We start from the raw sequence: 13,849 nt of genomic DNA on the forward strand, positions 1-13,849 counted from the left end.
CCACTGAGTTATTCAGGTGAACATATTTAATATATATATATATATAAATAATATCCGGGCATTAATATTTCTTTGTATTGTATTGTTGTTTGTATTTTGAGATATTATCTGCAAATGATTGTGGAGATTTGTCTGTGAATATGTGAAGGAAATAACAAATATGAAATTTGATTTGTGAAAGTGTCATAGCAAACACAATTATGTACACACATTTTTAAATTTAAGTACAATTTGTACACAAATAATGTAAATGTCTAAATACCAGTCTCAAAAAAACAGAATGCAAATATAACATTGATAAATGAAAGAACACTAAAGATATATATTTTTTCCACTTCTTCTTGCATGGAGCTTTTTTTCCACACAGTTGAAGCGTAGAAAAAAGGCACACGCAAGAAGAAGTGGATATATATTTTTTCCACTTCTTCTTGCGTGTGCCTTTTTTCGACGCTGCCACTGTGTCTGACGTCAACTTACTATACAACCAAGCGACTCGGTTTTAATAGTGTTGCATGTTCAAGCATGTAAACACAGCTGCTGGAGATGTTCAAGTTACTGTTAGTTAGTTAAACCAATAAAAGAAAGCATACCATTTGTTGTTACACTTCCACATGAGTCACAAGACTTTATTGTGTCACAGCATGTGTTCTCTGTATGTCGAAGTCTTTGCTGCGCTGTCGACCCAGTTTCCATGCAGGATCAGCAAAGTTTGATCTAATCTAATTTCAGGTGTAAGCTGAGGCTTTAAAGTGTCAATCTGCTGCAGTGTCCCCTGTGAAGTGGCCCGTTGTTGCCTCTTATCCAGACACTGATACAATGTTAGCACTCAGCTTATAGACAAAGCAGAGCAAATCAAAGTTTGACTGATAGAAATTAGATGATTCTGGTGTATATACAAAATGTGCAGGTTAATATCAATTGTTTGGTATATGAGGCTACTGGCTCTGACCTTGACACAGACATGCAAAGAGCTTGGACAGGTGTGTAAATTTCAACTGGTCAAGACAAACAAAAACTGACCGCCATTGAAGCGTTGAATTCATGGTAGAGGTCAGCGTCTTCTGCCGACTCTGCTAACCTCTGTGGGAAGAAATAGAAATGAACAGATCAGACCACAAAACACAGCACGCAAAAGGGTTTCGTGTCACTGGGGGAGAATTTTAAACATTTGTATAATATGAGGGATAAGGTGATATTTTTTACTGTAAATGTACTTGATTGTCGTAATACATTTGACAAGACCATTAGCAGTTAACAGTAAAAACGTGCTTAAAGGGACTAACTTTGTGTTTTTTTCTCTCCAATACTTTGTTCTCTCTCTCTCTCTCTCTCTCTCTCTCTCTCTCTCTCTCTCTCTCTCTCTCTCTCTCTCTCTCTCTCTCTCTCTCTCTCTCTCTCTCTCGTTCTGCTTCTCTTCTGTTTTTTTCTCTCCACATTCACCAATGTTTGCTTGTTGTGGGACCTATTGGGTTTCTCTATAATTGTAAGGTTCTAACCTAAAGTGCCTTAATTTACTGTTTTTTTATTATTTGCGGTATACAAGTAACATTTTATTGAATATAATTCATTTTGTGTCCACTTGATGAATCTGAGTCCAATATTCCCTCTCTTTCGCCTCTGTTTTTGGTCTCCACCACCTCAGGGGAGGAACATCTTTAGCTCTTTAGCTGATAAATAGTACCTGCCTCTGAAAACTCCTGCTGCTGTAGCGCTGAGAGTAAACCAAAAATATAAATATTTCGGTCTGTACAGATAGACAATGAGCTGGAACTCACCTTAAGCTCTGTAAAGTTAATGTGAGCTTTTGGCTCAGCTGATAATTCTTTGCAAGTTCTTCACTACCACATCTTTTGGATTGTCACTGACTTTATTCTTATAAAAATGTAAATGAGAGCTGCTTTACTAAAACTGCTGCTGCAAACCATTCAGATAAAGTTGAACTCACTAATTACATTTGAAAGTCTTCCTCATCCTCACCTTCACAGACTTCATCTTGCTTCCCAACATTCGTTCGATTTCATCTGAATAATCCTTCACCAAGTCATTTCCCTGAATCTTCACGATCTTGATGATGGACTCCACATCTTTCAGTTTCTGAGAGGAAACAAAAACAGATTTTAAACTTTAAACTTGACTTAAAAAATACCATAACTCTGTTTAAAGGCCTTTGTATATCCCAGAAATCTATGAACTAATTTGTGTTTTCCATCATTAAACTAAACAATATGTCTCAGGATGTGATTTAAAAACTGAGCCTGAGCCTCTGTCTCATGATTATAGTGTGAATTAAACAATTTGGCAGTAATCTAACATTGATGTAATTATTGACTGTGAGAAACCCTCAGAATAAATATTTTACAGCAAGGTAATCAGGTCTCTTTCTCTGGATCAAGAAGCTAGAGGAAGATCAGCTGAGAGAGAGGAGGGATGGCCCAGTCTGCTTATTTACACTCTGAATCATTCAATTAAGTCATCTACTAATTCCAATTAGTCCAAGCAAGCCTGAAGGGAACAGAGCAGGGCCAAACATTTGTGTAACGTCAGTGGATGTTTCCTGTAACTGATCCTGGAGGCTCTTAATAGAATAAAGATTCGTTTTGGCCACACATAATTTCTGTTTCTCTGACAGAAACATAATAATACCAATAGTTATCCACTGCTACTGCTGCTACATCAGCTACACAAACAATGTTTCAGTGAATCTAGTGAGTGTTGGGAAACACGTTTTTATGAAACCAAAGGCCAATTTCCTGCCTTCATGTCTAGTCAAAAGCTTGAGGCCGCATTGCCTCTTTGTCTTGAGAAGCTAGGAACTCAGTCTCCCAGGGGGCAACAGGTCTCATTGTTCTCCAAGGATGTCCAGAGGTGTGAAAAAAGCCACCAGGGTCAACTCCAATTGGTCACTCTGGCCCATGACCTGTAAGGCCACCGGCCCAATATAAGGGAACTTCCGCCCCTCTTCTATCTCTCTTTCCACCGACCCTCCAAGGACAGCAGGCGACCAGCCTCTTCTCCTGCATCGCCTAGGAGAGGGCCGGGCTGCTCCAGCAAATCTTCTCTTCCCATCCAACAACCGGAGGTCAGGGGTGCAGTTTCCAACTCATCTCTTCAAGGAAACCTCCTCTCAACTCAAGCTTTTCCGAACTCCTAGCAGCGACTCGGTGTCCTGCAGGTAAGAAATTCAACAAGCAAGAGCATCGCAGCTCAACAGAACCGCGGAAGCAGAAACCTTACGACCAACCGGAGACGTCACACAAAGCCAGGACGGACGGCGAACTGCACAGCAACTTTCTACCTTTCTAAGGACTGGTAACATACTGGGCTTAATAATTATACTAGACTAAGCAAGACTGTTTATTTGATTCTGTGTGGTGTTTATAAGTTTGATATGAGTTGTGTTATTGTGGTTACAAGTTTAATGAAAGTTAATGTTAGTTACGCTATTATATTTTGATAACCAAATTTATGAATGCCCAAAGGCACACCATCTTATGGTATCACTCCTAACCATTATTGCACAACATGAGCTTAAAGGCCTTAAAAACCAATGTTCCTGATCAGCTTCCAGAAATGGAATTTGGGGAGATTTCCATGGTTACAGATGTACCAAAGTCTTTTATATTCAAATAACATATACAACAACAACAACTAAAAAGAAAAATCCAGATAGTAGTGCATACCTTCACCAAGAACATCCTGAAGATTTATATTTTTTGACAAGCAATTATTCACATTAATCTGTGCACTAGATCGTACCAAATCCTGCTGACTAACTGACTTGTGCAGATGAAAACATACCCTTCTTCGCTGCGGTAATACTTATTATAATACTTATATCGGTATCAGATGCATATATTTAGCCTTCCAATAAATAGTAAATTATTAAATTAAAGTCATTCAAATAATCAATTCGCAACTAACTACTTTCATACTTGTTTTGTCATTTCAGTTTTAAAGCAAAGCATGACAATTGTCTAGTTCCATCTCAAATGCAACTAATTTTTTTTGTCTTGAACTGAGAGGAAACTAAAAGTCTTTCTAGGCTGTGACTGTTGTCCAGTAACCAGTATTTACAGGTTATAAAAATAATTTTAAAATGTATCATGAGAAGCTTAATCCTAATTATGAGTTATTTATTTGATATTACTTAAATATGCATGTGAGATGTAAATATTACCTTAACCAGTTTAAATTATAATAATACGTTTAAGTGGGAGGATGTGAATCCTGCAACTGACCTGATACAATCCACTAGTGAGCAGGTGTATCACTAAGTGAGGTTGGGTTAAGACAGGCTCAGTGTCCATGTGTCACTCACAACCTTAATGCCTCAATTGTTTTTGTTGGGGGTTGAGATTCACCTGCTTCAACCAGGAGCTAAGAATCAAGCTCCACTGTCAGGACCTGACTCATCCTCCTCGTCCCTTACATGACTGCTCAACTTTAGTGTGTTCAAACTGTAGCCGCCAGACCAAATCTCAAAAGCAGCTGTCTGTGTGTTGATTGATTTAAAATGATTTAAAAGTGTTCCTGTTGAATCTTCAATGCATTATTTGGCACAGAGCTACTTGGCTGAGATTCTAAATCAGTCCTCATCAGCTTGTTGCCTGAGAACCTCTGATGAGACCTAAGAACAAGGATGGCTCTGCTGTCAGAGAACATTATCTCTATTAACATATCGAGGTGCACATCTTGTCCACACAACCTCCTTAACATCATGGTTCACTGTCTGATGAAAGTGAAAATTAGAAACCTGTCATATACAAGTGAGAGTGGCAAAAACATCATTGAAGTAAAGATTGTATATTTTATTCTTGCCAATATGGAATCAATCAATTATATGTGGTTCAGCCCTTATCTGGTTTTAAATGGAAGGTTTCTGTATATCTGTTTTATCTATTTACTCCTCATGCATCATTTCATTCACACCAAGGAAAAACATGCAGGAAAACGACTGCATGGAACTGGAGAGGGAAAACAATGACACGATCACAGGTTATTTTAGGATGGGTTTAGTTTCTTTACAGGCCTGTTGCTGTGTTGTGTGTTTTAACCGCAGGAGGTGCTTTGTGTGTCTGAAAGCAGACACGCTGCAGGCAGCTTCTGATAAATCTAAATCTGACAGATAAATGGATGAATGTCTAAAATCAGAACAGGCCACAAATCCCGACGCTGGTAAAGAGGGCTCGGCCCTCAATCTGGGCATTACCATGATCTGTGTGTGTGTGTGTGTGTGTGTGTGTGTGTGTGTGTGTGTGTGTGTGTGTGTGTGTGTGTGTGTGTGTGTGTGTGTGTGTGTGTGCATAGACCCATACAGATGGAAGCTATCACACACACACAGATGAGGATTCACCAACTAACACTCACTTTTGCCTTCTCCCCAGGTTATCCAGTCTAAAATCGCATAATATCATTACAGGACTCAGTGTGACTTTAAGACACAAACTGTCAACCTGCTTCAGGATCTAAAGGAAGACACCCAACCCAAGCAAATATTTTGAATTATGTTCTTTTCTTCTTGTTGTAATGAACAACAGACAAATGTTAGTAAAATGACATGTCCGGCAAACCCAATGCAGTCTGTTATATAAAATGTTTCAATGACCATTTTCAAGACACTCAAAAATCATGTGGGAAGAAAGTATTCACAGAATTTTCACGCTCCACTTTTTTGCCTCAGCCAAGTAACAAGAAACACTATGGATAGTATTTCAAAGATGGACGACATGATGGCTCCCCAAAAGTGAAGCCAAACATCTTGAATACCACCTGGTAACTGGCTACAGCATCGGTCACGAACCCTGCCTTCTCCATGTTATTGGACAAGACTTACCTTCTGCAGCAGCAGGGAGCCAGAGTATTTGGTGGTTATGTCTCGCAATTGAACGGAGAACATGGTCGCCCACTGCTGCACCCTGAAAGAAAACAGCCGTCAGTGGAACAGCATGATCACAACAACACAACCGCATCATCAACCACTTTGCTGATTGAGATTTTACAAACAAAACATCTGAAAGTATGATGCATGATTATTGCAGGGAAATGTAACTGTTAGCACGGTCTGTATTTATGAAACACTTATCTAGTCTTGATGATGACTCAAACACCTCACAGTACAGTTTTTGCCATTCACCCATTCACACCCATTCACACAAGTGATGTGGGGCTCAGTGTCTTGCCCAAGGACTCTTCAGCATGCAAGAGTGGAAAGCTGGGATTGAATTTTCTTCAGGTTAGAGGACGACCTGCTCTACACCCTGAGCCACAGTCAACGGTTTACAATGAACGGTGAAAGCCAAGGACGACTATATTCACTCATACTTTACTTAAAGGGACTCTTACCTTTGTTGCATTTGAGAATTACAGCACATTCGAATCATCCCGCCTTCCTCCAATGCCCCACCCCCTCGTTCCCATCCGCGGTGTTTTTTCTTTTGTTTTTCCCCCTGGGAGCGGCTGTTTCAGTACGCCGTGGACCACTTTGGTCTGCCATCGTCAGTCGCTACGGTCGATACGGTCGCTACTCGCTACTGTCTGCCGTGGAATCAAAACAAACCCTATAGTTGAGGACGCGCCTTGATGACGCGGGCCCGAATGCGCCAGAAGAAGCAGACGGGCTTCCTGTCTGTTTCCATGCAGCAAACAGACAGGTCTGTCGGCCAATAAGGTCCTTCGGTCCGAAGAATTTTATTGGTTGAAGTTTTCACTAAATATTACGAGAGTGAAATAATTGTTTGCTTTAACTCCTGGTGGGTCTGTCTTGCATTTTAGAGTGTCATTACCTTATTAATACCAATTTAACCTTATCCACAAAAAGTGTAAAAATGCAACAAAGGTAAGAGTCCCTTTAAGGGGTAGTTAGTTGAGTACTTCTCTACTTTTATCTTTGTCACACACATGTTTGCAAGACACTGACAGTCAATATGTATGATACCCCAATAAATATAAAATACAATAATTTTCTCAGAAATGTTTGACGTAGTAGTAGAATTATGAAATAGCGTAAGTGCTTACATGATGTGACATGAATAAGATATATTTAAAATGTATATTAATTGTGTAACTGACAAGCCTGGAGAAGAGGAAATATCATGTATATCTTGAGATGCCTTTGTTCTTCTTTAACGTAGGGAACAAAATAGGCTTGTGTCGTGTATTAATATGTTTATTAATAAGTTTAATAAGTTTATTAATACAACAAGCAACTGGGGCAAAAATATTGAAATCTACATTTTTTGGAAACCCCTCGTCTCCGAGCTTTGTGCACTTATTCTGTTGAATAGATCCGACTTATTTCCCTGTTTTGGACTATACAATAAGTTTATTTTTCAGCTCATTACATATCTTGGCCAGAACTTTTAAAACTTAATGTGAGGGATTGTCTTAAAAAGTGTTTGTTCATGTTATGTATTTCAGTTAAAAGAATCCTGTATCAATAATGTGGTTATGGTTGTAATGTTTGTATATTGTGTGTTGGATGTGTCCCTGTCATTTTGGTTGTCTGTTGCCAAGGCGACACTCTGCAGTAGCAGCGAGTTATGGCTGAAAAAGGCTGTTAAATATCAGAGATTTAGTTAATCTGTTGTTCATCTGGGTCACAGCAGAGAGCTGCAGGTGTTTGACCAGAACAAACTCACAATAACACAATGCATCACAAAAACAACACAAAACAGAGAGCTGCAGGCAGTGTATGAATAACAGGGGAGGCATAGGGAGCTCAGCTCTATTTTAGGGGACCTGAAACTAACTGAAGTACTGACAAATAATCAATTTTATTCAGCTCAGATCCTTTAAAGTACATAAACTAAAGTATTTAATTAAAGCAGTGGTTAGCAGAATGACATTATTATGCATGATGAATACAACAGAATCAATGTGTGAGCAGCATGTTTCTGTTGCAGGTGATGCAGCTGGAGCTGGTTTGAACTGAAGCCTCATCTACATGGACATCACATGAATCTGAGAAGATTCATGGGAGAGGATAGTAGAGGATAGTAGAGAAAGTTCTGATTCGTAATTGTAACAAGTCAGTCAAAAAGTCTGTTTTAGTTGGGCAAACCCCAGGGTTTTGTTTCTATCTGAATGGGTTTAATTTGTCCGATATCCCATTCACTAACATGTAGGAGCCAGAGTCAATGAACTATTGATTGAGATGCATTTAATCTGCTTTTGGGCACCTGTCATGTTGTCCAACCCAGTAGATGAGTCATACTGGGATCACATAAGGAGACAAAAGACAATGAAACAGAAAAACTGTCGCACAAACTAAAAACTCACAACTTTGTTTCCAGTTAATCAAAACATTTTTGAAAAGCGTCTCCACTTTATTTTTGGTGCCTAAAACAAGTCTGTGAAACAAACTGTACCTGCAGTGTCTTTCCATCTGTTACCAATTCCAACCCCCAACCCGCTAACAAACACACACACACACACACACACACACACACACACAAACGCACGCACACATACACACACTCAAAATCAGATGATCCACAGTACTGAGGCTGATCTGTCAAACAGATTAAAGCCGAATCACAAAGACCGATAGAACACAGCCATCATCTAACTTTGGAGGTCACAGTCGTCCAATAGAAAAAAATAAAAACAGAACAAAAAACCACTGCAAGACACATTCTCAGAAAGCTATAACATTTCTAAGTTTAGAATAAAAAAGGATTAACAAGCAACCTGAAAGACCTGATGATTCTGTAATGTGGGAGTCGGGGACATATCTTGTGCCTCACACGACTGAAACTACAGAGATTCAAATTATTTGTCAAGAATTTGAGTTTACTTGCATCTTTTTTTGTTTTAGCCGCGATATTGTACACAGAGCAACGCAGGACAGCAGTAGACCAAGATGAAAAGGCTAAAACCCAGGCTTCTCTCAAAATACCCAACAACAAAACTGAATTAGTGGCATAACAAATGAAGAACAAAAGTAAAACATGAAATGTAGGGCTGGGTGGAACGTCCTGTATCCAGCAAAGGTCATAACTGACCTCCCTCTTGTAATTGTAGGTGAAGTGTACTATAAACAAGTCTCAGGGGTAACAATGGTGAGTATGAGGTGAAAGCTGTGAAAACTTTTCAGAGACTTAAGATCCAAGCTCACAGTTTTATAAAATACGATTAAGATAAAGATTAAGATACATTTATTTGTCCCAAACACATGCACAGGGAAATTTAACCTCTGCTTTTAACCCATCTGGTGCAGGACACACAGAGCAGTGGGCAGCCATGTACAGCGCAAGGGGAGCAGATGTTGGGGGAGTAAGGTGCCTTGCTCAGGGGCACTAGACAGGGGAGGGAGAATCCTCTTGGATTTTTGTTGTTTCTCCTTTGAGTCGAACCAGAGACGAACCAGAGACCTTTTCTGCCCATAGTCCAAGTTTCTGCCACTAGTCAACCTTAGTCGCAGAGCCATATCTCTTCAGCTCTGGATTACTAAGCAGTAACCGCAGCTTTTCAGGGGTTTAGGTGTATCTGACAGTGGCCGTCTCTGTCTGGGCTTGCAGTGGTTGGTTGAATGGTGAATGTGGGTCAGGATGGAAGGTGACCGGGGCTGGCGGTGTGTGGCCGGTAGCCAGCGAGCCATGCCAGCCCCACAGATGGTGATGCAGGAGGGAGATTGTGTCCTGCAGGAGGCTGCAGCGGTGCAGGACTGCAGCTGCATGGAGCCTGACGTGTTGATGCTAATGGAGTTGATAGCTGTGGGACCTCACTTCTACACCTGAACACTGTTAATTGTGTAACAAAGTGTGTGTGTCAAATTGCAATAGCAAATATGTATGTCATTTTTCCTTCTTATATTGTATTGGTAATCAAAACCGGAAAATGAAAAACCATGTGATGTCCCATCCTATGCTAATAGTTGAGCTACCTGGTTTCATGTAATGAATATGAACTTGAACATAATTGTATTTTCACAGCAAAGTATTTTGGAAAATGTCCCCTTAAAAGTTTTCACAGATACAAGGGTCCCTGTTTCCTTACATCTAAAGTAGAATAGGATGTTTCCATGGATACAGTGAGTTAGAATGGTATATGCTAATGCTATATACCACTAAATACACTGACAATTAATTATTTGATAGTGAAGAACTTTTACAAACCAGAGGCTTGTGAGGTTCTGAAGTCTTCCTGTCCCATTTCAGACATACATTTAGTTCCAGTGTCTCACAAAGCAGAACTAACTTAAACCAAACTTACTGAAAATTAACACTTGAACCCACATCAGTTTGATATAAATATCTAAAATGACAGAAATCTTTGTGAAAAATGTATTAAACGATTTTCTTTAACTTTTTATTTTGGTCCATGTCCAATACATGGATAAGGCAGGGTTAACGACCTATACTGTAGCAAGCCACCAGAGAGTGATGGAGACATGTTGTGCATCATTATTCTCAGTCTATATTCAGACTGAACAACTTTTTATTTCTACCTCAGCTCGTCACAGATTCTTCGGTCATTGCTCCGATCAACTCGTTCTCATAGATCAGTCTACTTGAGTAGGATTACAGACATTTGATGTACGGCAGCAGACAGATAAGAGACAATGCAGGTTTGCCAGCATCATTAGCATTTTAACCTGACATTTTCCACTTCATTTGGCATTATAGTTCATTTCCCACCCGTACAATCTACACCTGGGGTATTTGTAGAAAAACACATTAAAAGACTCTCTCACAATGAGCAGGTGATGAGTGTAATATTCAAAGAACAGAAACGTCCTGCTGTAATCTTTGTTCTCTACACTCTGTTCTAGATCACTACTAATCTTTAAATCACTGCTTAAAATATTGTATTTTTATAGGGAAGCAGTGTTGACATTTTAAACTCCTTTATTATTTTATCTTACTCTTTTGCAACCACATTTGTTGCCTGTGAGATTAGTATTTAGAAAAAAAGGCATAGATGTAATGATGTCTGGTCTACTGAGCGGGCCACATGGCTTTCACAGCACTGCCACACAAGCCAGTAGCCAGTCAGTCAGATCGGCTTTTAGCGTTATTATGATTAAAAGGCTGAAACACCTGATGACGCCAAGGTACAACTGAAGATTATTATTATTATTATATTCATTATAACAACCAGTCTAACAGAGCTTAAATACGATGGTACACAACTGTTCCTGGTCTCTCCCTACCCCCCAATCTCTCTCTCTTCTCTTCCCTCTTTTACCCCCAACTCTCCTCTCTTCCACATTTGTCTCTGCTTACCCCGACCAGTTGAGGCAGATGGCCTCCCACAGTGAGTTTGGTTCTGATGGAGGTTTCTCCCAGTTAACAAGGGAGTTTTTCTCGCCACAGTTGCCAAAGCGCTCATTGTGGGAACAATTCGTTTTACCATAAATTTTAAGTTTTTAACCTTATTTTGTTTAGAATTGGTTTTTATTTTAGTTAATCTTTTGCAATGGATTTATTTTATGGGAAGCACTTTGTAACCTTGTTCAGATAAGTTCAATACAAATAAATGTATCATTATTCTCCCTCTTCTTCTTATTAGATCAAAATTCAGTCTCAGATTGTTAAAGATGGAGCTGAGAGTTTTTAATTTCCAATTAATTATCTTGTTTTTCTTAGTTTTAGTTACTAGTTACTTAGTTATACAGCTTCAGAGCATCCACACTGGTGAGAGAATGAGGCTGAGCTCACACAGGACCTGGTGCCCCGCTGCATATCGGGGGGTTGGGGATAAATAAGGTTTTCTTTTAGGGAATAACACAAAGCTTCTCTAATAGAGTCCCAGAAAAAATACCGAGCTGCAAAAGAACATGATAGATCTCCTTTAAGAAGTCTATCTCTCTGGTTAATTCCTGTAATGAGACAGCAGATATGAGATAACTGAAGCAGCTGCGACAATCTCTGAGCTGAGTCATGGGCAGAGGAAAGCAGCTTTCTGCGAATCCTGAGGGAAATCTGCCGCCTGTGGACACAAGCATTATTCTCCAAGGGTTTTCGTGACAACAGAGTGCACTCTGGGAGTCTGTTGTCTCCAGCTCCATTTATCCAGAACAAAGTTTCTACAGGCGTCACATCCACACAGACTGAAACACTGACACTGGACGCTGCCCAACAACGCCTTGCTCAAAAGCACATGGAATACAACCTTGGAGCTCCACCAGGGAGCAGACCTAACTCAAAACCCAAACCATACATGACTAACTGAAAACGCATTCAGTCCCCCACTTTTACAGACACATGTTAAATGTGTTATTCATATTTTTTTATTGGTAACATAACAGGAAAAACAAAAACCCTTCTGGAGGATATTAACAACACTGCTGACATTAAATTTTATATTAAATTGGACCTTAAAGCATATTTCTATTTCGTCAAATTGAAAATATCACTGCCCGGAGCCCTCCTATTTTTGACATATTGAATCACGAATTTCGACTCCTTAATGTGAGTTTACAATACATTATAAGTCCATAACAACACAGCATTTATTCCCATCCCTTTGTATTCTTGTATTAGGACAGTTTTAGTCTTACTGACCTATTGATGCATCAGCCACACCCATCAAGCTTTGCAATCTCGATGAGATTTCAACGTTTCCAGAAAATACCGAATGTGTCAGGTTGCATTTTGGGGTAATGCTTCTACAATGATGAAAAATATATGGACCCCTTACTGCTTACTGTAGTGAAACGTACATATGAAGGGGAAACTAGTTATCAGTCTGTGATTGTAAATTGTTTTCTTGCAGAAGAAGAATGTGAAGAATGGACACTTACGTCTCAGGTGGGATCTTCATCTGAGCCTGGGCAGTAATCCATAAGCAGAAAAATCCCAGAATCCATAGGAACTTCCTGCCGTCCATCCCGCTTCTAAACTCGGAGGTCAAGCTCCCCACGGATCTGACTATAAAGTTCTGGAGGCAGTGTCACAACCCGAGATCAGGTCTGAAAGTTCAGAGAGATCATAAGGGGTTTGTAGTAAAAGGCTTCCTCATGCTGCTTAAGTGAGAAGATAGTGAAGGTGACAGAATTGGGTTGCTGACCCTGAACGCTTCCCTTCAGGTCTCCATAAAGCTTGTCTACTGCTGGCATCCTCTCATCGTCTTCTGGGAAACTTACAGAAGATTTTTGTACTGACTTTAAAGTTATCCAGGTCCAACTAACAGGGTGGAAAAATCTGTTGCAAAACGAAAGAAAAACCTCTTGTGGTTTAAGAGGTAAAGAGGTCCTTCTTAAAGGCTGCCGATAAAATGTGAGCAAATACGTTTCCTCTGCACCTGCCCCAGGTTCTTCAAGGTGTTTCCAGGCTCTTGTAGGTTATTCCTCATGAAACCAGGACCAGTCACAAGTGAGTTGATATCTCCACCTGGCAGATATTTAGGAAGATACGTAGTCAGCAGCCTGCAGCAGATTTTGCAGCCACTCGTCTCCACTGTCGCCCAATTTGCAACATAATCCACTTGGATTAAAACATCTCTTGCCTATGGAGAGAGAGAGAGAGAAAGAGAGACAGCGAGAGAGAGGGACAGGGGGAGTGGTTGAGCAGAGGATTGGACGAGAGCTCTGTTTTATCTAAGAGGATTAGAGTAATTTCTGGAGACAGACTCTCTGGTGACCAATCAGAGCGGCCAAAAGAGGAAAAAACACAGAGTTTCTGTTTGCCTTCTGAAAGGGAGCGAGAGAGTGAGGCCGGCAGCCAAGAGAGACATGATGCCCCAGAACACACATACACAAACACACACACACAAACACACACACACACACACACACACACACACACACACACACACACACACACACACACACACACACACACACACACACACACACACACACAAACACACAAACACACAAACACAGTCATGTCGCAATGACTTCAGA

General features: G+C 40.1%; 1 protein-coding gene across 2 annotated transcripts in view; it reads right to left on the reverse strand.

Moving 5' to 3' along the window:
* The window catches only part of LOC133009152 (voltage-dependent calcium channel subunit alpha-2/delta-4-like), a 62,543-nt gene extending 49,057 nt beyond the window's left edge, over positions 1-13,486 (reverse strand). Inside the window, exons 1-4 of one of the 2 annotated variants that reach the window (XM_061076560.1) lie at positions 12,746-13,486; positions 5,834-5,915; positions 1,978-2,094; positions 1,021-1,080 (exon numbers count right to left, since the gene is read on the reverse strand). In XM_061076560.1, the coding sequence (XP_060932543.1) occupies positions 1,021-1,080; positions 1,978-2,094; positions 5,834-5,915; positions 12,746-12,831 (345 nt within the window). In that variant the 5' untranslated portion in view covers positions 12,832-13,486. The remainder of the gene's footprint in view (positions 1-1,020; positions 1,081-1,977; positions 2,095-5,833; positions 5,916-12,745) is intronic. The other variant, XM_061076561.1, reaches the window with a different exon arrangement.
* Between the last annotated feature and the right edge of the window lie 363 nt (positions 13,487-13,849).

This window comes from Limanda limanda, chromosome 8 (genome assembly GCF_963576545.1).
Source record: "Limanda limanda chromosome 8, fLimLim1.1, whole genome shotgun sequence".
NCBI classification, from domain to species: domain Eukaryota; kingdom Metazoa; phylum Chordata; class Actinopteri; order Pleuronectiformes; family Pleuronectidae; genus Limanda; species Limanda limanda.